Genomic DNA, 24,620 nt, shown 5'->3' with positions numbered 1-24,620 from the left:
TTTTGTAACTGATTGATATGTATTTTAAAAGTATATTCTGAATCTTTTGTCGGTTATATGTTACCACTATTTTCTTCTGATTTTTGGCCCTAAAATTTTTTAATGCTCTTTTCTTATTTTTAATTTTAAAATGTTAATCAAATTTCTCAATTTTTATGATCTTTTTTCCTTTTTTAGTATAATAAATTCTTCCCTCTCCTGAAGTAATAAAGGAAGTTTATATTTTCTTTTAAATGGTTTAAAGATTTGCTTTTCATATTTAGGTCCCAATCTGTCTAAAGTGTGCGTGTGTGTGTGTGTGTGTGTGTGTGTGTTACGTGTGTGGATATTTTTAAAAATATACATATTTTTCCCATATATCTTAAAATATTTTTGTAATTTATATGTTTTCTACTTTTTTAAAGTACCTGGATTAAATCCTACTTGGTCATGAGGCATTTAAAATACATATATTCCTAGTCTGAGTTTCCTAACACTTTATTTAGCATTTGTCCTGTTATTTCACAAGAGGCCTGGCTTCTAATTTCCCACTCTATTTGTTTAGTTTTAGTATAAAGGCTGTACTAGCATCATAAAATGAGTTGGGACATGAGGTTTTGTCTCTTTCCAATCTTTAAAATAGTTTATATTGGAAAGAAGTTATTTGCTCCTTGAAGTTATATGTATCTCTGGACATGCTGCTTTTTCAAACAGATATTTGATGACTGATCTAATTTCCTTTTCTTCTTGAGATGTTTGATAATTTATATTTACATGGAGAATTGCCTACTTTATTTTTAAATTGATTGTGTAAATTTTTATAGAAGTATCTTATAATTTTATTTATTTCATATTTCAGTAGTAAGTTCATGCAGTTTAAAAATCAAAAGATTTTGAAGTTTCCTTCCATCATTGTCCCTAAGATGCCTGTTCCCTTCCTCATAGACAACCTCTATTATTAGTTTATTTTGTGTCCTTTCAAGATACTTAATACATACACAAACAAATAGAAATAAATTTTCTTATATCATTATTTTTATACAAATGGTAACATGTTACATATACTCTTGTGTACATTACTTTTTTCACTCAGCAATATGTATTGAGAAGGAAACTTTTCACATCAGTACACAGAAAGTGTCCTCATTCATTCTACACCTGCTTAGTATCTCTTACTTTGGACATATCACAATTTATTTAAGAAATTTAATAGAGGGGTGGAGCACTGGACTCTTGGTTTCCAATTGGTTATGACCTTGGGGTTGTGAGATCGCCTGCAGGGAACTCTGCACTTGGCCCGGAGTCTGCTTGGAATTCTCTCTGCCTCCCCCTCGTCTCCTCCCCCTGCTTGTGTTCTTTCTCTAAAATAAATAAATAAAATCTTTAAAAAAATTTAATGGGAATCTAAGTGGTATACACTCTTTTGCTCTTAAAACAGTACTGCCATAGGAACCTACCTACACATCTTTTCCCATTTATGTGAGTATATATGAAGGATAAATCCTCCAAGATAGAAATTCTGGGTCAAAGGGAATGTACGTGTCTAATTTTGGTAGGTATTAAAATATGCTTTATAGGAGCTGTACAATTTATATACCTCCTAAAAATGTAAGAGCGCTCATTTTCTCACAACCTTTCCGGCAAGTGTTAATGATACGTGTGGCACTTTGCTCTCTGACATCTCATCTCAGTGTGGCTTTCATGTACATCTCTCTTATCCCAGGAGTGTTAAGCATCTCTGTGTAAATGAAATTTTATATATTTGTATCTCCTTTTCTGTAAGCTGTCTGTTCATATCCTTTGCAAAATTTTGGGTTTTTTTTTTAATGCTTTCCTCACAATTTGTAGGACCTATGTAGCTACATTAAGGAAATTAGCTCTTTGTGATATGTGGCAATACTTTTCCCAGTTTTTCAATTGTCATATACATATTTTTTGTATGAATAGTCCTTGAATTTTATGTATTTGAATTTATCAGACATATTTGTGTAAAGCTTTAGGATTTGTGTCAGGTTAGAATTATCCTACCCACTCTGAGCTTATAAAAAAAAATTCCCATGCTTCTTGATTACTTTAGTGGTTTTATTTTTTACGTAGGCATGTTTGATTCATTTGTAATTATTCCTGATGTAGAGTGAGGTATGGATCTGATTTGATTGTTTTTCTAGATGGTTACCAAGTGTTTATCTTTTCTGTACTGATCTGAGGTGCCACTTTCATCATAAACACAACTGTGTTGGACTACATCTGGACTCACTACTTGGTTTCATTGATCAGCCTGTGTATTTAGGTGATGCCTTTATAATATTGGAAATACTGGTGCTCTCTTCGTGTGGCTCCCTCATTCTTCTTTTCCAGATATACTTTGGAGATATATATATATATATATATTTTTTTTTGGTCACAAAATATATTGATAGTTTATTTATTTATTTTTTAAATATTTTTTTATTATATTATGTTAGTCACCATACAGTACATCCCTGGTTTTTGATGTAAAGTTTGATGATTCATTAGTTGCGTATTATTATTATATTTTATACATATGAACTTCACAATTATTTTGCCTAGCTTTAAAAAGCTTCCTGCTGGTGCATTAAATTTACAGAAATTTAGGGAAAATTGTTTGGGCATTACAAATCAGTGGGGCTTGGGACCAGTTTGTTCTGGGACCCGTATATTAATTATTCCTACAGAAAAAAATTAAAATTAGGTCCCTACTTCAAGCAAAAATAAATCTTGGATAGATTGAAAACCTAATGAGAAAAGCAAACATCTTTATATTCTTTAGGAGCATTTTACTCATTTATTTTTGAAGATTTATATATTTATTTGAGAGAGAGAGAGAGAGAGGGAGAGAAAGCACGTGCACGGTTGCAGGGGGCAGAGGGAAAGAGAGAGAAAAACTCCAAGCTGACTCCAGGCTGAGCGCAGAGCCCAGCGCGGGGCTTGATCTCAAGACTCTGAGACATGGCCAAGCAGAAACCAAGCGGTGGTGGCCCAGCTGATTGTGCCACCCAGGTGCCCCTTTAGGAACATTTTCAAGTTTTCTTCATATTGCCTTTGCACATTTATTTGTAAGTTTATTTTAAGGTATTTTATTTTTTTGTTGCTACTATAAATGGCTGTCTTTTTTTTCCTTTTTACTTATGAAAACTCTTGAGTTCTGTGAATTAATTTTGTAACAGAAGACTTTGATGAATTCAAAAAACACCTGTGGTAGCAGTTTTTTGGTTAATTCTCATGAGTTTCAGGTAGACTCTTATCAACAGCAAACAGTGATGATGTCAGCTCCTCTTCACAATTTAATACAGTATTTCTTGGTCGGTTTTTTGTTTTTTGTTTTTCCTCTCATTTAATTGCATTAGCTGGCATCTCAGAACAATATTAAATACCAGTGCTGACAGTGGGCATTTCTTTTTCCTAATTTTAGTTGGAATGATTCCCACAGAAAGCAAAATGCTGGACTTGGGACTAATGTAAATATGGGCTATTGTGTTAAGGAAGTACATATATATTACTATTTTACTGAGCATTTAAAGAAAACTGATTCTAGAAGTTGAAATTTGTCAAATGCTCTTTCAATATCTATGGTGATGTTCATGAGATTTTTCTCCTCATACCTATTCACAGGATGGATTATATGAATAAAATCCCTAATATTGAATTATTTTTTTTATTTCTGAATGCAATCCCTCTTGGTCATGGTATATTATTCTTCCACTGTGCTATGGATTCTGTTTGTTAATATTTAATTAGGATTTTTGAGTGGACATGAGTGAGACTTGTTGGCAGTTTTCCCTTTTGTGCACAATCTTTACTGTGTTGTTGGTGTTGATATTAAAACCACTTTATATAAAAATTCAGAAGTTTTTCTTCTTTTCACATGCCCTGGAATCATGCAACATCACAATACGTCTCTGTGGTGTTTTTAATGTTGTAGCTCTTTTAAAACCTTATCCATTTTCCCATTCAGTAGGTCCATTAATATTTCCAGATCTTCTGGAATCAATTTTGATAAGTTTTATGTTTTGCTACTTAATCACTCATTTCACTGAAGTTTTCAAATGTATTGTGTAGAGTCAAGGTGATTCTTTCTTTTTTTTTCCTGGAGCTTTGTGGCTTACCTTTTGGATATATTTTCCTTATTACTTATCAGTGAGATTGGTTAGCAACCTACCTATTTCATTGTTTTCCCCTCTATAACCAGATTTTGAATTTAATGACTAGCTCTATTATATTTTTGTTTTTATAATTGATTATTTTCTGCTTTTGTCTTCCTTCATTTCTTTTTTCTACTTGGCTTAGTTCTTGTCCTAACTTTTTGAGGTAGATACATTGATTTCGAATTTCCTTTGTTTATTGATGTAAGCAGTAAGACTGAGTGCTGTTTGACCTGTATAGTAGAGCCTCTGATATTTGACATTTCCTTATTGTTTTCTAGATGTTTTCATTTTTATTTGAATTTCCTTGAGTAATATAAAAAAGAGAACTTAAAAATGTATGTGCAGTAGTAGCTTTCTCCTTTGGGGCTTGTTATTAATTTCTACTTTTATTGCTTTGTGGTCATGACTGTTGTTTGCACTCTCTCCACCTCGAAGAGAAGGTCCCTACTTATACAACTTGATTAAACGCATGGTATATATGCATATGTAAGTGTATAGACTACCCACGTGTCTGCTGTACATACAACCTTACTTTTTGATTCTTCATCTTTTCCGTCTTCTGTCCTCTGTGGTATGTAACACAATCCGTGGACATGGTAGGAATTCAATAAAAGCTAGATTTTTATTATTTTAAATGGCTGTAAGAGATTTTTTTGGTTTAAAAGTTTGACCAGAAAATGAGGCTTGTTTCTTGGTAAGCATCTAGCAGGAGGAGAAGACTCTGCTTGAGGGTCGCACCATAGTGTTGGCTTTGGGCAGTTCTCAGGCAACTTGTTGGCACTTTGAAAGTGTAAACTTTCACACGTTTGGCAAGCTGCTGAGATGTTCCCTCCCCACATGTGTAAACACACAGTAAAAGGTGAAAACTTTTTTTTTTTTTACAATATCAAACCAACAACACAAACCAAACAGTCCAACATTCAAAGTCATTTGAAAACAATTTACAGCTTTATTGGGGTTTCCCGGAGGATGTCAGTGGGAATCCAATTCATAGTCTACCATCAAACTTACAATATTCTTCTCTCCTGCCGATTCTGTTGTCTCTCCCATATACCCTGGCGACAACTAAAATCACTCCTCTTCTCTTCTCTCCAGACTCCCTCAAAGTTTTTTCTCTCTCCATCCCTGTCATGGATTCTGCTCACTTTCCACTCCCCGCTTTTCCAGATATATTTCTCGCAGCCTCCCTCACCCCACCTGCGTGTTGTTTCTTTTCTTCCAAAATACAACCTGCTGGTCTGTCTCACAGTGCTTCCTATTCATCAGCGATGTGTATCTATTATGTTGATCGATATAACAAAAATAACGAGATGGTGGGGTACAAGGTTGTCAAATGCAGAATTTTTCTTAGAAAAATCAGGAACAAGGTTTTAAAAATACTCCTAAAAATTATAAATTCTTGTCCCAATTAAATATTTTTATAGGGGTGACTTCTTAACATATAAGGGAGATAAGATGGCATATATTTGTGAAAACAATCTCATCCACTTATAATAAGTCAGTATGGTTTAGTTTTCGTTCCTGAGATGTAGGTTTGTTTTTCTTCCTAATAAGGACTTAATTTGTACAATGAATTGTTTTGCAGTCTAAAGAAGGTGCATTTATCGTCAGAGATTCAAGACATTTGGGATCCTACACAATTTCTGTGTTTATAAAAGCTAGAAGGTAAGCAGTTGTGATTCTGATCACTTTAGAGATAACAATCCTTGGGACAATCTTTCTCATGGAGACACTGTCACATGGAGAAAAAGAGAGCTTAGCACAGAAGATTGCTGGCCTAGAAGTTAGTACAACTAATTGATTCTAGTTGCATTCCTAATAAGCTCCTTGTGTGACATTGACAAGTCACGTGACTTCTCCCATCTCCTCTTCTCAATCATGAGGAAGTTGGCTTAGTGACAACGGACAGTGGTGGTGCTTTCCTCGTATCCCTTGCCTTACCCTGGGGTTTGCCCACAGAGCGTTCTCCTGCACTCAGAAAGCTTCCCGTGCCTTTCTGCTGGAGGATGTCCTCTGGCTGTGGGAACTCGGGGTTCCCGTGGGTAGACTGGAAGTGCCTGAGACTTAGCATCCTAGGAGCAACCCTCCATCAATGAGGAATGGCAGATTAGCCCCTCAGCTCCTGTGCACTTCCGTGGGACAATTCTCAGACGTGTTCCACAGTCTCCCATGGCTGCCTAGAGTCCCAGGAGCTCATAGCAAACCCGCTCATCAATATACCCTCTATTGGTTTTCCTCCTTTCTTTGTTTCATATCTCCTTACATCCCTCGCAGTGCATTTATTCACTCATTGAACTGATATTGATATTCAGCAAATACTTGTAAGTGTCCCTGTTGGGCTCACTATTTTAGACACTGGAGTTGTCAACTAGACAACTTTGGCTGAAGTTATGTTTGAATCTAAGGACCCAATAAGCTCAGGAATTTACCAGGGGATGGTGAGGCACCAGTTGAATCTAACCCGTTCTGCAGTGTGTAGTGTCACTAGGATCAAAGTTTTAGAGGTGGAGTCCTATTGCTTCATGAATTGACTTAGTTCCAAAGTGATCTTTTGCTTGTTCACGAACTCACATTTTATGGATTGTAGAAATATGGAGGCTACCATCAAACATTACCAGATTAAAAAGAATGACTCAGGACAGTGGTACGTGGCTGAAAGACACCTCTTTCAATCAATCCCTGACTTGATCTGGTATCACCAGCACAATGCGGCAGGTAAGTTAGCAGCTTTGGGCTGGGGGAGTCAGGGAGCCTGGCCCCAGATGGGCAATGTATCTTTGATCTCAGACACTTTTAACAGGAACAAATACCCCTGCAGAGATCTGTAAGAGCCCAAAATACAACCTGTGTTCTGAACATTTCTCCTCATTGATGCTTCTTTGTTTTTCTAGTCAGGGGACAAGAGGTAGGTTGATTTTTTTACATTTCTGCCAGGTTAGAAAAAAATGATAGCTGGCAGAGAAGCAAAAGGCAATGTAATCATCAATGCATTTGTTCTTGGAATTTACATAAGGCTAAGTGTAATGGAGTTTCCAGTTCCCTCGATAATCATGCTTCCTTCTCTTTGGCCCCATGAATTTGCTCTCTACTTCAATTGTAAAGAAAATTACCCTTCAACATCTCATTCTCTGTTCTTTCTTGTTTGGAGAACACAAAAAAATTGTATAAGACACAGCCTTTCACAGTTAAAATTTGACTTAAGTAAGGCAGAGGCATCATTTAAACCCCTTCCCCAGATGTTGTTTGCAATAGTTGCTAATTTTGCAAACTTATCATCTATGGAAAGATATAGGATTCCAGAAAGTTCCACCACAATTACAATCACAGCTCTGGCCTTCAGCCCTCACCCAACCTGTCCCAGTTCACTTTGAACCAGTAGGAGAATCTTCTTACCTCAACATTATAGAATTTGGAACCCACTATAACTTTTCATGTTGTTTTGACTTCTTGTCATACAGTACTTTTTTAGATTTTTTTTATGAAAAGTTAGGTTGACAAAAAAAAAAAAAACCTTTTGGAAAATGGCCACTTTTCCATTACACTGGTTCTAAATATCAAGAGTAAATCCAAGGACATTTTTATCCATTTATGGGATGAGTCCGCATGGACATTCTAGATGGTCTCTGGGAGTTTGGTTAGCGAGAAAGTAGCGGTGAGTCTGAGTGGGACCAGGGAGGATGTGTTTGTGTCTAGAGATAGAAATCCTTAGAATCAGGAGATCAGTTCTGAGTTTTTTTCTTCACAGTCTTCTTTTCCTTCCTTTCAAAGAAAAAATTTGAGAAACAGAGTGGTTATGCTGGTGTGGTTAAAAAAAATACTAGGGTAGATCAGGATGTGCCGACATGAAGAAATTTCAGCGATAAGTTATTTAGTAAAGAGAGAAAAAGTGCAAAGCAGTATATGAGAATATAGTCCCACTTTTGTAAACAAAAATGCACACGTATGTGTGCATAGAAAAATTCTGTTGAAGTTTAGGCAATAATTTTTAAACTAATAAGATTATAACAGACTACAAACTTAATGTTTACCTCTGGGGAATGACACTGGGGGTAAGGGAAGGTTTCATTTTCTGCCTTATAAGATTGCTTTAGGGCTTGATATTTTTGTTATAATGTACATCAATTATCTTCATCTTAACCACTGCTTTCCCTCCAAACCTACTCCTGTTCCTATTGTCCATGTCAGACAACAGTGTCATCATCCTGCCAGTTACAGGGGCTGGAAACATCAGAGTCACAAGAGATGATTCTAGTCTCCTTAACGGATAACTTCTTTCCTTCTCCCCCTCCCCCTCTGTGTCCTCTCCCTCCCCTCCCCCCTTTCCCTCCCTTCCTTTCTTCCCTTCCCGTTCTCCCCTCTCCCCTCTCCCCCTCCTCCTCCTCCTCCTCCTTCTTCTTTTCCTTCTTCTCCTCCTTTTCTTCAGTTATTGGAAAACTTTCTTTTATTGAAGTGTAGTTGCCATACGATAGTATATTCAGGTGTATAACATAGTGATTCAACATTTATATACATTACAAAGTAATCACCACAATAAATCTAGCTACCATATGTCACCATACAAAGTTGTTAATATTATTAACTATATTCCCTATGCTATACATTGTATCTCCTACAAAAAATTTGTATCTTTTAATCCCCTTTCCCTATTTTGCCCATCCTATCACGCCCAGCCCCTCACTTTAACAACCACCAGATTGTACAGATGTTACATTTTTGTTTTGTTTGCTTTGTTTTTTTAGATTTCACATATAAGTGAGTTTGTACAGTATTTATCTTTCTCTCTCTGATTTTTTCACATAGTATAATACCCTCTAGGTCCATCCATATTGTTGTAAATGGCAAGATGTATTCTTTCTTATGGCTGAAGAATATTTCATTATTCCACCCATATATTCTTTATCCATTCATCTATCAGTGGACACTTGAGTTGCTTCTGTATTTTGGCTGTTTAAATAATGCTGCAATAGGAATGCATTTATCTTTTCAAATTATTGTTTTTTATTTCTTTGGAGAAATACCCAGAAGTGGAACTGCTGGATTGCATGGCAGTTTTACTTTTAGTTTTTTGAGGAACCTCCACACTGTTCTCCATGGTGGCCACACAATTTTGCATTCCCACCAATAGTGCCTGAGGGTTCTCTTTACTCTGCATCCTCGCGGACACTTGTTATTGCTTGTCTGATTGGTACTAGCCGTTCTGACAGGTGTGAGGTGCTGTCTCATTGTGTACTTGATTTGCATTTCCCTGATGCTGAGGGATGCTGATCAGCTTTTCATGTGTCCGTTGACCATCTGTATGTCTTCTTTGGGGAAATGTCTGTTCGGCTCCTCTGCCCATTTTTTAAATTGGATTGTTTGTTCTTTTTTTGATATTGAGTTGTATGAATTCTTTATCTATTTTGGATTTTAACTCCTTTTTGGGCATAACGTTTGCAAATATTTTCTCCCATCAAATAGGTTGCCTTTTTGTTTTGTGGATGGGCTCCTTCGCTGTGCAAAAGCTTTTTAGTTTGATGTAGTCCCATTTGTCTATTTTTGCTTTTGTTGACCTTGCCTGAGGAGACAGATGAAAATAATACCGCTTAGACTGATGTCCGAGAGCTTATTACCTATGGTTTCTTCTAGGAGTTTGATGTTTTCTGGTCTTAGATTTAAGTCTTTAATCCATTTTGAGTTTGTGTGTATGTGTATGTGGTGTAAAAAAGTGGTCCACTTTCATTCTTTTGCATATAGTTGTCCAGTTTTCCCAGAACCACTTATTGAAGAGACCTTCAATGGAGATCTTTTCACCATTGTATGTGTTTGCCTTCTTCGTCAAAGATTAACTGACCATATAAGCTTGGGTTTATTTCTGGACTTTCTATTCTGTTCCATTGATCTACATGTCTGTTTTTGTGCCAGTACCATACTGTTTTAATTATTATGGCTTTGTAGTATAGTTTGGAATCAGGGAGCATGATACCTCCAGCTTTGTTTTTCTCTCTCAAGCCTGTTTTGGTTATTCAGGGCCTTTTGCGATTCCATACTATTTGTTCTAGAACTTCTGATTAATTATCAAGTGCAATGAATTTCATATCCTAAGTGTGTTTCATATAGGTTCCTGCCTCTCTTTGTTTCCTAGCTGTTCTAATCGTTGTTCACTTGGACAGCTGTAATGGTCTTAACTGCTCTCATCTTCAGTGGTGACTTCCCCTCAATGCATCCTCTATGCTGATGTCAGAATGATCTACCAAAAATGTAAATCTGACCGTGCCTCTCCCTTATTTGGGGACTTTCAATGGCTCCTTCTCACCTGCGGGATGATGTAATGTTCCCTAACATGGCTTACATTCCCCAACATCATAACCAGAATATTATCTACCTCTCAAGTGTCATTTCTTGCCTCTTCTGTCTCTCACCTTTTGCTCAAGTAGCCCATCCTGCTTCATACCTCTAGGTATCATCTCATGCTGTTACCTCTGCCTGGAGTATTCTTCACAGAGTCTCTTCATGGGTTAACTCCATTTGTCATATTCATCTTCATTTGAATCCAAAAATGTGTGAGGCGCTGTGTCCTGGAGCATCGTATGTATTTCCAGCACGGACTTATTCCTTTTATATTGGAATTGCCATTCTCTGCCTGTCTTCCCTCACTGAGATGGAGCCCCTGAGTACAGAGTCCTCACCTGATTCATCTTTGGTCCTCCAGAATCTTTGAGATCTACCTAGAACAGTATCTTGACACAATACACACTTAATGATGCTTCTTTCTCTTCTTATACTGGCCAAGTTTGTTTCTGTCTTCCAGCCTTTGCACATGCTGTTCCATCTGCCTGGAATGTTTTTTCTCCTGATCTTTGTAAGATGGCTCCTTGTCAATTAATGTCAACATAGCTGTCATCTTGTCAGAAAGGCCTTCCCTGAGCACCCATCAGTAGAAGCTGCATTTTGTCTACTCTGCATACCACTTATCATCTGCTGCTTTTTCTTGTGTGTGCATGTACTTGTTTTTTTTCTCTTCCTCCACTAAAATGTACGCTCTAGGGGAGCAGGGACTATCTCTGTCTCATTCACTGCTTCACTGCTGTCTCCCACCATCTAGATGATGTTTGGCACGAGGTAGGCCCCGAGTAAACATTAGTTGAAGAAATAAATAATAAAGACTTGTTGAACTAAATTGAAAATGATGGGACAGAATACTACATGTTGACCCAATCCAAAGAAGTCTCATTTACTCTACCATGCTATTTAAAACAAACAAACAGGGGCGCCTGGGTGGCACAGCGGTTAAGCGTCTGCCTTCGGCTCAGGGTGTGATCCCGGCGTTATGGGATCGAGCCCCTCATCAGGCTCCTCCGCTGTGAGCCTGCTTCTTCCTCTCCCACTCCCCCTGCTTGTGTTCCCTCTCTCGCTGGCTGTCTCTATCTGTGTTAAATAAATAAATGAAATCTTTAAAAAAAAATAAAACAAACAAACAAACAAAACAAAAAAAAGAAAAACCACTCTCAAGAAGTGGGGTCAGAAAATGGGTACACTTAAACACTATTGGTGGTTGAATGAATTAGTACAATTTTTGTATATGTGCTTTGATCAAGAAGTCACATTTTTAAGGAATTTATTCTAAGGCAATAATTTGAGAGGTGCATAAAAATTTATGTTTCAAAAACATACAGCATATTTTACAATAGTAACATCTTAGAAATAACTTTAAGCTCTATTTATAGTCACTAACCTATATCAAAGACATACTGAGTGTAAAAAGCTTATAGCAAAACATTTACTTTTCTGTGGAACATATTGGGTGTGTATATACTTTCAAATATATACGCAGAGATTTTTGCAAAGGTGTTCACCAGAATGATAACAGCGCTTCTCTGGCTGCGAAGATTTTGTGAGATCTTTACTCCGTCTTTTCTTGAATTTTAAAATGTGTGTCCAATGAGCAAATATTATTTTATGAAAAATGGGAAAAATAAGTAAATAGACTAATGGAGAATACTTTTCTGCCTAATTTATTTGAAGATTGGCACTGTCTTCTGGTATATTGTTTTTTTCTTTTATGTTAGTAAGTAGGCTTGAAATTCCGACTTCTCTCTCTCCCCAGGTCTCATGACCCGTCTCCGCTACCCCGTTGGACTGATGGGCAGCTGTTTGCCTGCCACAGCTGGTTTTAGCTATGGTAATGCATGCACGTGGACCCAAGTACAATATCAAATCCAGTAAAGACTCTATCCCCAAGTTCCCTCTATGTTCTTTAAATTCGTAGCTTTTCTGAGATGTCTAGATAGCTTTTCTCTTAAAGTTTAAATCCCCCCTTCTGAGATACTTAAATATATGCATCTCACAAGAGCAACTTAAATTTTGGAAAGAAGTGTTTCAGTTTTACTTCAAATTTCGTTATACATTAGCAGGAACTCTTTTGATAAATTAGAATTCTTTTTATTTGGCTGTGTGAGCTGTTGCTGTCTGGGTGCAGGGGTGGCTGGGAAATGACTGCTCTCCAAGACAGCCTGCTCGAAAGAGTGTTCTCATCACCTTTTTAAAATACAACCTATAGAAAGTTTAATTTGAACTATGTTCTAGAAGATGTATATTTGCAGATCTGTGAGAATAAATAAGAGTCAAAGAATTCTGTTTTGTAATTTGTGACACTTTATTCCCTTAAATTTCTGTCCTTAGTGAGAAACAGAAAGTACTGAGAAAATGATCACATAATTATATAGTGTAACAGATAACCAGGACTCGGTCTCTATTTTAATTAGGATGGGAGAATGATTCAGGGTATTATGGGTCCTGGGTTATTCCTCTGCCCTTAATACAATATATATAATAAAAGTTCTGCCATTAGCCATTTATTTAAGTCAAGCATAGTCCTATTTAATTTTTAAAAAATAAATGTCTCAATTTTTTAACATGTAGAACAGTGCCTAACTCATAACTTTATAGGCCCATTAGTTTTGCCTGGTTTTGCCTATTTAATATAAACGGAATAACACACCGTGCATTTGTACCCGGCTTCTTGCTCTTCCTCCGTGGTGTCGGGTGTGGCTGGTCCATCTCCATTGTGGTGTAGTGCGACGTTGCACGACTATACCGCAGTTGATTTACCCATCTGTCGTTAGATGGCCAGTTGGGTTGAAACCAATTTTTATCTCATAAATAACATCATTATGGACATTCTTGCGTGTCTTTTGATGACGTTCGGTACACATTTAAGCTCCAACAGTGTGGGATATATACTTTAGAGTAGAATTGCTGGGTCATAGAGTATGGACACACTCAGATTTAGTTCATTTTCCAAAAAGCTTATACCAAATTACGCTTCAATCAATAGTGTGTGGGGTTCCAGCTGCTCCACGCTTTTGCCCTTGCCAATATTTAGTATTCTTGTGGGTTGGTTTCTTTGGTTTTCACTTTAGCCAATCTGGTATGTGTAGTAGTGGTGTCTCATTGGGGTTTAAATTTGCGTTTCCCTGATGACTGATTATTTTGATCAACTTTTTATAGGTTTAAGTGGCCATTTGGGTATTCTCTTTTGTGAAAGATAGTCTATTCCAGCTTTTTACCCTTAAAAACATAGTTGTCTGCCTTTTTCTAATTGATTTTTTCATATTTTGAGTAGGAATTCTTTACTTCTTACATGTTTTAGAGACATCTCCCAATCTGTGGCTTACCTTTTCCCTCTCTTACTGGGGTGTATCTGATTAACAGGATTTTTATGAAGTGTAATTTGTCAATATTTTCCTTTATGGTTATATTCTGTTGAATGAACTTATGCCAGTATCAAAGTCATAAATATAGTCTCCCATGTTACCTTTAAAACATACCCTACTGGGGCGCCTGGGTGGCTCAGTCGTTAAGCGTCTGCCTTCGGCTCAGGGCGTGATCCTGGAGTTTTGGGATCGAGCCCCGCGTCGGGCTCTTCTGCTGGGAGCCTGCTTCTTTCTCTCCCACTCCTCCTGCTTGTGTTCCCTCCCTCACTGACTGTCTCTCTCTCTCTGTCAAATGAATAAATAAAATATAAATAAATAAATAAATAAATAAATAAATAAATAAAACATACCCTACTATTGGGAGGGGGCCTTTACAATTCTTTTAAATACATTATTCTAACATTCCACCAGATGGCGGTGTTGCTATGTAAAAACGGATAGTGACCCTTCACAAGTGTTTTTCAAGAGAGCTATTTTAAAAAGAGTTCTTTTTTCCTCATTTGGCTTTTATGGAAGGGAAATATACCATAACACAAATTTCACTTCAAACGTACACTTAGATACATGTGAGTTAGAATCCTAGCTTTGGACGTATTTATTAGGTGAATTTGTTAGTCTTTAACCTAGAAGACGCCAAGGCAGAAAAGCCCTTTAGGGGTGGGAGTGGGCAGAGGAGCAATAGAAGACTTGAAAGGGGGGGAAGGAGGAGGGGGGGCCAAATGTTCTGTGCCTCACAAGTTTACTCAGCAGGACAAAAACAGATGGGGACATACATATTCTTGGGGCCAGCTCTAGTATTGTTGGTTTGGTTCAGAAATGCAAAGTATTGCCTTTCATCTTTAAAGTGTTTTAATATCCTTAATTCCTCTCCAAGCAAGCCAAGTTTGCATCTTTAAACTTGAATTCTGGAACTACACATGTAAATGACCTTGAGGTATTAAAAATGATTATAGTTCTGCTCCCTGCACTGATAACATTTTTAACCTCTTTGTAACAGAAAGATCTAGATAATTCCTAAGTCTCTTCTAGCTAAAATTTTTCCCAACTTGTAACATGGATATTTTCCTTTTCTAGAAAAGTGGGAGATAGATCCTGCTGAGTTGGCTTTTGTGAAGGAGATTGGAAGCGGTCAGTTTGGGGTGGTCCATTTAGGTGAATGGCGAGCCCACATCCGGGTGGCTATCAAGGCCATCAGCGAAGGCTCCATGTCCGAAGAGGATTTCATCGAAGAGGCTAAAGTGATGATGTGAGTATAAACACACCCGGATACACAGCATACAACATGTCATGGAAAGAATGTGGATTTTGGAGCAGTCACACTTGCATTTATGTCACACTCTGCCCAAGCTAGCTGTGTGACCTGGGCAAATTATTTGACCTCCATGTCACCTTTCCAAGCCTCAGTTTCTTCACCCATAAAATGGAGGTAACAATACCTTTGTCACTGCATCAGTGTGTGAATTACATGAAGTAATCCATGAAAGTGACAAGCGTGTATGTTCTTTACAGGATTTCTTCCCTTACTCCCTCCCTCCCTCCCTCCCTCCCTCCCTCCCTCCCTCCCTCCCTCCGTCTTTCCTTCCTTCCTTCCTTCCTTCCTTCCTTCCTTCCTTCCTTCCTTTCACTTTTCCTGGAAGTAAAAAATGTTGATTTTGTTTAAATAGTCATATAAGGATAAAGTATTTGCTTTCAGAGAATTTAGGGATCCAGAGCTCTAACAGAAGTGACTCTTGTGGCCTGTTGGATGCTGTTCCTATGGGATCATGTCTGTGATTTCCTAGATCAGCATTTCGACTCCATTGAATATGTGGCTGTGGTTTATGTCTGTAATCTGGGCTGGATCAGGAGAAGCCAAATCAAATCCATCGAATTTTTTAAGTCTTTGTTCAACACTTACTTATAGGAGCAGCAATGTGGTGAAATGAAACCCCCAGATGGCATTACCTAGATTCTGTTATCCAAAGCAATTTAGTTCTGTTCTAAATGTACAGACGTCAGCTGAACCAACCAACCAACCAACCAACCAAAAAACCAGAAGTGATTAACTGGACCCATTCTCCTTTAACAGCAGAGCAATGCTATCTCTTAGGGCTCTCAACCCTCTCCCAAGTGTCCTATCAAAATGCTCTTCCCATCCAGTTACAATAAAATGAATTTCAAGGGAAGTTATCATAAACACAATTTTCTAGTGATATCAGCTTCCCGAAGATGATTTTGTGCCCCTAGGTGACCCCAGGCACATATCTGTCTGGGCTCTATTCCCTGGTACCACCTGCACCGGACCCCAGTTTTCCTGCATCTAAAGGAATAACAAAACATTATACTGCTGTGTTGACTCGATAGGTATCATAAGAATGACCGAGAGATGTTTAGTTCAGGGAACGTTGAAGCTGTAGGAACTCTTATGAAACAAGAAAGAATTAGAGATGTCCAATGTCATGATGAGAGGATTCTTGAAAGGTTCAAGCCTTATTGGGCATCTGGGGTTAAGGTTTCTGGGGATGATATTTTGAGGATGGAGAAAGATGCATGGAGTGTGAGAAATATCAATGGCTCCTGGAAGTTTACAGAGGTAGGAATGAAGCTAATGGCTTATTTCTTGGGTTTGAACACAGCCTATTTTTCCTGATTTTTTTGAAAGTGAGGCAGAAAAATTTCCTTCTGACATCCTGTTGCAAACACATTCATCTTTACAAAATTGCATAGCTGACACTCATTGAGCTCTTAGCTGCCGAGATACACAGCTTGGTAATGCTATATTAACTCCTTTTTGTTAAGTGTGTCATCTAAATGTCACCTCCTCCAGGAAGTCTTCCCTGCCATGTTTAATTGGCAGACCAGCTCCCAAATGATTTCTCTTGTATCGCTGGTGTTAGTTCCGTCAATGTACTTGTCACTGCTCCGGGGACATTGCTAAGCAAACGCAGCGTAATGTTTGAATTCTCAGATGTTTATACGTGGGTATCAGTGTGGTGGTTTTCTCATGGCAAATCAACATTCCATTTCAAGAGTGACTTTCCTGCCATTATTCTGCGTACATATACATGGCATCCCTGAAAATACGCTTTATAAATGACGAAGATAAATCAGGCAAAATATACATATACAAGGTATATACCAACAGATTAAAATCAGGTAGGTGAATGCCTCTTTTCCACTAACTGATAATGGTTTTGCGTGCTAATTCTATGGTAATATGTCAATTAATCAGTTATATACATTATTTTAAGGTAAATAATCTCCCGGAGTCATTGATTTTATTTTACCCCTATGAATGAAAAAAGGTAACATTTCAAGTTACTTTTGACTAACAGAGAAGTTGGCTTATTATACCTCTTCTAAAATTACAAACATTAACTTGAATATTGTTTTCCATGATGCCTACTTGGCATAACAAGCCTTTAGGACTGAATGCTATGCTCCAGAAGAAACACTAAGCTTTTGAAGCTTAGATGACTAAAGAGTTCTGTGTGTATTTTAATAGGCAATATTCAAGGACATGTGTGTGTGTGTGTGTGTATGTGTGTGTGTGATTGTGATTGTGATTGTGATTGCTAAATACAGAACAGGGTTTCAAGTTGGCAAGAGTTTTTCAGTCTCCAACTTTATCCGAAGATTTCTTTTTTAATGCCTTTACTTTTTAAATTTTAATTTTCTTTCCTTTTTTAATGCATCAGTCACGGTTTCCTCCCTTCAATCTGTCTCCAGTTGTCTGAGCAGCTGCAGTTAGGAAAGTTGAAACTCAAGGAACAGGAGCTCTGTTAAGACCCGAGCAAGGAGAAGCAGTAATGAGGAAGCCAAAGGCTTGCTCACAGGATGAAAAGCAGAAAAAATAGCGTATGGAGCTCGTAACACTCTGTATGTGCAGTGACTTGGGGAGTACTTGAACTCTTGACCCCACTTATTCAGCGCGCACAGTGGAAAGGAAACTGTTCTACTTTCTCTGTGGTTGGGTTCATTCTTCTCGTATCTTGATGTCAAAAATTACGTAGAGTTGGTAAATATCACCCGTTGAGACTCAGCACGTTGAGTCTCAGCAAGGTGCAAGACGAGTCTGCTCACCGGTGTGTGTTTTTCTTCAACAGGAAGTTGTCTCATTCCAGGCTGGTGCAGCTCTATGGGGTGTGCATCCAGCGGAAGCCGCTGTACATCGTCACCGAGTTTATGGAGAACGGCTGCTTGCTGAGCTATCTCCGAGACAGAAGGGGATCACTTCCCAAGGAGGGGCTGCTGAGCATGTGCCAGGATGTCTGTGAAGGGATGGAGTACCTGGAGAGGAACTGCTTCATTCATAGGGACTTAGTAAGTAGGATGCACAGTGGCTGATCATTCTATGCATTATACTGAGGAATATGACAATTGGGGACTTTCACAATTTTTAAAGAGATTTTATTTATTTATTTGTCAGACAGAGAGAGAGAGACAGAGCACAAGCAGGGGGAGTGGTGGCAGGTAGAGGGAGAGGGAGAAGCAGGCTCCCCATTGAGTAGGGAGCCCAATGTGGGGCTCGATCCCAGGACCCTGGGATCATGACCTGAGCCAAAGGCAGAAGCTTAACTGACTGAGCCACCCAGGAGTCCTGAGGACTTTCACTATTTTAAATAAAATACCTTTGGCTTAATTTCTAAATGCTTTCCTATTCACGTAATTCTCTGGGAAGTGTAGCTTTATTTTTAATTGCCCCTGGATGCTGTAGCCAAGTGAGGCATTACTCTAAATATGCCTTGAGCTAGTTAACCACCACGCTCATCAACTAACCAAAACTAATTTACTTTTCTTTCCTCTCGCCTTCCCTCTCTTCTTCCATTACTTGCACTTTTCTTCCTTTCAACCAATAATCAAATGGTGTTGAGGGCCAGTATCGGCCAAGCACTCTGCCAGGCGCTGGACAGACAGTGGTGAAGAACAGGTTACTGGTCTCCCTTCCCCATGTGCAGGTGGTTTGGTTGTAACAGTATCACAGCAGGGTTACTGGCATCATTGAGGAGGGCTAGAAATGTTAAATCATTCTGTGCTGGAATGCTCTGAACATTACATCCTAAAGGAAAAAATTAAAGCTTGTCTTGCCCCAGATGCCCCGGAGAGTTCAGTGGGCAGCCAGGATTAAGAGCACCTGCCCTGGAGGTGGACGGCCTGGGTTGAAATCTGGCCTTTGTTTCTTACCAGCTGTGTGACGCTGGACAAGCTAGTTAACTGGGGCGTGGTATTAATTACAGCACCTTCCTCCTGTGGGCTTGTTGGGAGGATTACATGAATTAATATGTGTAAGCACTTAAAATTGCTCCTGGCATTATAGAAGAACCCAGCAAAGCTCTTCCATAGCAATAGCCCTTCTATAGCCATTTAGACCATCCCATAGCCCGTTCATAGCCGTTTAGACCACTGTTCTGTATCCCTCAAGGCACGTTTCCAGTGTCCAGCACGTAGTAGCTATTGAACAAATTTTTGAAGGGATGAAGAGGGCATCAATTTCACCGAGCTTACTTTCCTAGTCTCTGCAGGTCGGTCTTTCCTGACAGGGATTAGAATTCAGAACTTCGTTGGATGATGGTTCTGGTCATTCTCTTTGTTCCAAGTGGCTTCTCTCAGATCCCCCTATCCTTGGCTTCTTCCTTGATTGCTTTCTTTTGTGTTCTATTTTATCCACCTTCATGCCATTTAAAATCTATCAGCAAAGCATGAGTCTTTTCCCTGTCAAGCACTTACTTTACTTGCGGTTCGGCTTGGAGATCCTTGCTAGCACTTGTCAGAATCTTCTAAACTGGCTCCTTCCGGCTTACCATTTTCCATTTCTTGCTTTTGTTTTTGGACTAACTGAAGCACATATCAGTTTAGAAGAGAACGGAATCTATCCAACCGTTGACTTACACGAGGCTTGATAACCAAATCAATGATTTGCTTTGATGAAGATCTCTGCAAATGAATTGTTTTGGCATCAAATACATTGTTTAAAAATACACACTGATTTTAATGACAGGATTCATAGTTTAACATCTCATTGATGTAGTCGTCCTGTTTATCAGGTACTTGTTGAGAACGATTAAAAACTTTTAAAAGGAAAAATACTGAAATTGCTTTTTACTTTTTTTTATTTCTTTGAAGAATCATTAAAATCCATCATGAGGGCAGACATATTGAATCAATATAACAAAAAAATAACATGGCTGCTCATACAGAGAGATAGTGTGCAGCCCCAAATAAACTAAGGAAAAGGAGCGTAGAAACTCTTGAAAGGAAGACTATATTCAAATGTGGATTCTTTTCTTCTTTCTATAGGCAGCAAGGAATTGTCTGGTCAATGCTGCAAGTATAGTAAAAATATCAGACTTCGGAATGACGAGGTACAATATATATAAATATTTTTTTTTACTCACCAGAGGGAATCTTACATCTGTCTACTAGCTAACTGAGGATGTCAATAGCTTTTCTTTCTTTCTTTCTTTCTTTCTTTCTTTCTTTCTTTCTTTCTTTCTTTCTTTCTTTCTTTCTTTCTTTTCCTTCCTTCCTTCCTTCCTTCCTTCCTTCCTTCCTTCCTTCCTTCCTTCCTTCCTTCCTTCCTTTCCTGGGAGGAAAGTGTTGATGTGGTTGCTTGGCCTGTGGCCCTGCTTTGAATTTTAGGACGTGACCCAATGTTAGCTGTGAGGTGAATGGATACTTTGGACTACTCTTCGGATCTTCTTTCAGGTCATTTTCAGGCATAACTTAACATTTTTAAAAATGTCTCAATCAACTCGTCTGATGCATGAGGTTGAGAAAAAAGCTTTTTGATATATGTATATTTCCTGAAGATAAAAGAATAAATTTGTTGAGCTCTGATTTTTCCATGTCGCTGTCATGCATTTCTATGATCAAGTGTACACTGTAGTTGACTCTAAGACTGCGACTCAAGTGTGGAAAATCTGACCTGATTTTCTGCAGCTCAATGATATTGATCTTTTGAGCGCCCTTTCCTTCCGGTTGCTAAAAATTCAATGCCCGTGACTCCCTTCGGGGTCAAATTTCATGGGACCATGTACTGGAGATGGCATGTCTGGTCCTTGTTGTTAGCCACTGACAAGTGGTATCCTTGCAGCCACCATCCTCCTCCTTTGTCCTTGGCTGAACATCTAAGTAGATGGCTGCTGACTCACCCCCAATTCCTGCCTGCAAGATGCTGTCGCACCAGCATTCTCCATGGTTAGAACCCCCGGAGTTCACGGCCCTATTTGCTTAGGCACATTCACAGCTATTTGTTTTCTGGAATCTTTTTGCCTTTCCTCGGGCTTGACCTGGGGAAGAGGCACAGGCTCTGTTTTGCTCTTGAATCCCAGCAACCCACAGTGGGGCCTTCTTTCCCTGCCGTGTCAGCCAGGCAGCGCTTGGAGAGTGTGGGGGACAGGTCCCTGCCTCGGTCACCCACTACTGTCTAATACTCCTCCCCTTTCCCTTTATTCTTGATTCTCTCCTACCTCCCAGCTCCAGAGGTTCATTTGCTAGAGGGAAGAATGGTGAGGGTGGGGGGGGGGAGACATCACTCTGATTTATGAGCCATTCTCCCCAATATTTTATTAACAGCTTAGTCCTCCTCCTTCTCTGGAAAGCTTGGACTTTTGAAACTCAAAAGCTATGAAAAAATGGCTCTTTCTCTTTTGTTTTCTGTTAGTCGCTCTTTCCCTTAGTAGGATGACTTCTGACTCAATAAAGCGCTTGAAGGTGGGGTGAGGTAGGGTGCGTGGGGACAAAAAGAGAGTGTGAAGAAAAGCACTAATACAGACTTAAAAATGCCGTACCGCACACTCCGGGGCTGCAAGTTAGGCGTCATCTTCCTGCTCTTCTCTCCGGGTTCCCCTACTTGGGTGTTCCTGCCTACAAGTCTCAAAAGAGAGAGGGGGTTACTATTTTGTAATTTTTAAAAGGAAGTGGTAGTTATTACTGATTTCATATGGGGCCATTTTAATGCATTGGACATTTTTCACATCAAATGTATTATGTTCAGTCCTCTTATTTCCCCCTTTTTCTGCCTCACAAAACACATATATATGAAAAAAAAATAAGGCATCCAACTTTAAATTTATCATTTCCATATATATTTATTTTTTTATTTCCTTTTTATAGTCTTGGTTGTTAGAGCACTCAGCAGGCTCCTTTGCAGCATTAAGGATTTGTCATAACTAAAATAATCAGTGGGTTCCTGATTCCAATCAGTTTTGGATTGAAGAATCGCTCTGGTTTTCTGAGACCCAAATAAATTGAGGGTTTGGGGAGAAATCACTATATAGGATACTTTCCCATTTTGGTAACAAGAAGAGAAACTTTTGGGGGAAAAATGCTTTCTCTTTTAAAGATTTATTTCTTTATGTGAGAGAGAGAGAGAGAGAGAAGAGAGATTGAGCAAATGAGGGGAGGGGTAGTGGGAGAAGGAGAGAGAGAATCCTTAAGCAGACTCCCTGCTGAGCAGGGAGCCTGATGGGGGGGCTTGATCCCAGGACCCTAAGATCACGACCTGAGCCAAAATCAAGAGTTGACCACTTAACTGAATGAGCCAGCCGGGCACCCCTAGTTTCTTTTTTAGAATTTAAAGTAGACTAAGTGGGTTTGAATTAAGTAGTACTTGGAGGTAATTAGCACAGTGTGCTTTGAATCTAATGACCTTAGGTACGTTTTGGATGATGAATATATCAGTTCTTCTGGAGCCAAGTTCCCAATCAAGTGGTCCCCTCCTGAAGTTTTCCATTTCAACAAGTACAGCAGCAAATCTGATGTCTGGTCATTTGGTGAGTAAATTCAATATTCATTTGATGGAGATTGATTTAATAAAAGGCCAAACTTCTTTAAGCTTTGATTTCTTAGTATGATGTGGGATTCTAGAAAGATCTTCTTGTAACTGTGCTTCTGTCTTCAGTGTTCTAAACACATCTAGGTTGTCTTTGGCAACTGGTGTCATGTACCTTCTTATATAAGTCTACCTTTTCGATCTTTTCCTTTCCCGATGAGCATTTACAGGAAAACCATAACAGAGAGTCTACTGATCTAGAAAACAAGTGCAGCCACCTTTTTTTTTTTTTTTTTTTTCCGGAACAGAGACTTGCAAGGAAAATAGATCTAAGGTGTCACTGAATTTCGAGTGTAATTAATAAACTTCATTTCTAACTACTAAGCAACCCACCGCATTTACTTTATTACCTTCAGATTTTGTGGAATTTAGATGCAGGCTCCTTGGGAACTGTCAATTGGAGTTTATATTGTGTAAGGTTCTTCACTGAGAAAGAGATGTCGTAGACCCATGTCCAGTGGAGATTGTTCTTTGAGTCGATTTTCAAAAAGTGGTGGTCAATCTGCAATAAACTATTCTCTTCCACCCAGACCTCCCCAGATAGCTTCTTGGGTTTGGAGAGACCTCTGCACCCTCAGAAGGGTGTGAATTTTATTGTCCACGTGAGGTTAAACTTGTATCATTGATCACTTCAGCTCTCCACTGCCTTTGGTAGTTTTGGCAGGTGACATTTTACGCTCTATGGGAGAGCAGTCAAGTTGTAAGACTAACAGACAGCAACACAGGGGCCTCATCAAGTGGTTGCAGAACAAATAGAATTTCTGAGTTTTACCTGGCCACTTGTCTCTATCTCCCACTGGACCGTGAGCTGCTGGAGCCCGTGGACTGGGTTCTAGATTCTTCTGGCTCTAGCATATGCCTGGCCTCTAATCAATACAAGATACATAATCTAAAAAAAGTGAATGATTAGCTGAAGTTCAAATGGGGGCCTTGAGGGAGTTTCACTAATCAACCAATCAATGAGTATGGAGCACCTCCTTATGTACCACGCCCCTGCTCGATACGCTACCCAGCAGTCTCATCTTGCAGTGGGCAGAGGGGAGCGTGCCTTCTGCTGGCTGGTGAGCTCTTGGCCTTGGCAGGCAGCAGAGGCTCACATAATTCTGTCATTTTCTATGGAACGGCAGAGAGGCTTGTTGATTTCAGGGTGTGAAGACAGGAGCGTACTTAGAAATGAAAATGCTGGTGGTCAAGACCAGTGGAAAAGAAAGGCATTGTTTTCACTTGGAATATTTTCAGATTATAGGCCTGTTCGAAAATGAAGACACACGCGGTCTGATTCCTAGATAGAGCTGTTCTTATTCTGAATGACTATAATTCAGAGGCTGGAAGAGCAAAATAAGTCCTTGTAGTTTGAAACAGTGCTTTTCAGTTTCAAGTAACCTCTCGTTTACATGCATTTCGTGTGTAGGAGTTTTGATGTGGGAAGTTTTCACGGAAGGAAAAATGCCGTTTGAAAATAAGTCAAATCTGCAAGTTGTGGAAGCCATTTCTCAAGGCTTCCGGCTGTACCGTCCTCAGCTGGCGCCCATGTCCGTCTACGAAGTCATGTACAGCTGCTGGCACGAGGTGAGTGCCCCCTACGTTCCCGGGAACGGTGGCAGTCCCAGCATCTGGGAACAGGCCTGAGTGTGACAGACATTCCCGCAGGCCTCCATCGGGCCAGCAAAAGGAGTCTGTTTCTTGACAAGGATCGCCAAGAGCCGGAAGTGCTCCTTCTCGCTGAAACTCCCACCACGAAGTCCTCAACCCATTTTGTTTTCAACGAAGGCCTTTCCTCTGAGGAATTCAGCGCCTTTGTCAAGCCTTCTTTGTCTGAGATTGGTTCTTGCAGAAACTCTTGAGGTGACTAGAGCCTCAGTGGTGAGATGTTTCCCTCCCTTTGAGAACTGGTGGGTGGAAACCAAGGGTAGAATCAGGTTTGGTAAATGTCGACATCGAAGGAGAAGGGCGTTGTTTGTATTTACTTCA

The 24,620-nt window shown here is 39.2% G+C and overlaps 1 protein-coding gene across 1 annotated transcript in view; it reads left to right on the top strand.

Annotated features, from left to right (window-relative positions):
- TXK (TXK tyrosine kinase) overlaps positions 1 to 24,620 on the top strand; it is a 49,566-nt gene that overhangs the window by 12,474 nt on the left and 12,472 nt on the right. Inside the window, exons 6-13 of the mRNA XM_026508845.4 lie at positions 5,731 to 5,810; positions 6,733 to 6,860; positions 12,229 to 12,303; positions 14,912 to 15,083; positions 17,923 to 18,139; positions 20,114 to 20,178; positions 22,472 to 22,590; positions 24,061 to 24,218. Of these exons, the coding sequence (XP_026364630.2) occupies positions 5,731 to 5,810; positions 6,733 to 6,860; positions 12,229 to 12,303; positions 14,912 to 15,083; positions 17,923 to 18,139; positions 20,114 to 20,178; positions 22,472 to 22,590; positions 24,061 to 24,218 (1,014 nt within the window). The remainder of the gene's footprint in view (positions 1 to 5,730; positions 5,811 to 6,732; positions 6,861 to 12,228; positions 12,304 to 14,911; positions 15,084 to 17,922; positions 18,140 to 20,113; positions 20,179 to 22,471; positions 22,591 to 24,060; positions 24,219 to 24,620) is intronic.

Source organism: Ursus arctos, unplaced genomic scaffold (genome assembly GCF_023065955.2).
Source record: "Ursus arctos isolate Adak ecotype North America unplaced genomic scaffold, UrsArc2.0 scaffold_9, whole genome shotgun sequence".
NCBI lineage: Eukaryota > Metazoa > Chordata > Mammalia > Carnivora > Ursidae > Ursus > Ursus arctos.
The sequence above is the reverse complement of the archived record's forward strand: the minus strand, read 5'-3'. Positions and strand labels throughout refer to the sequence as shown.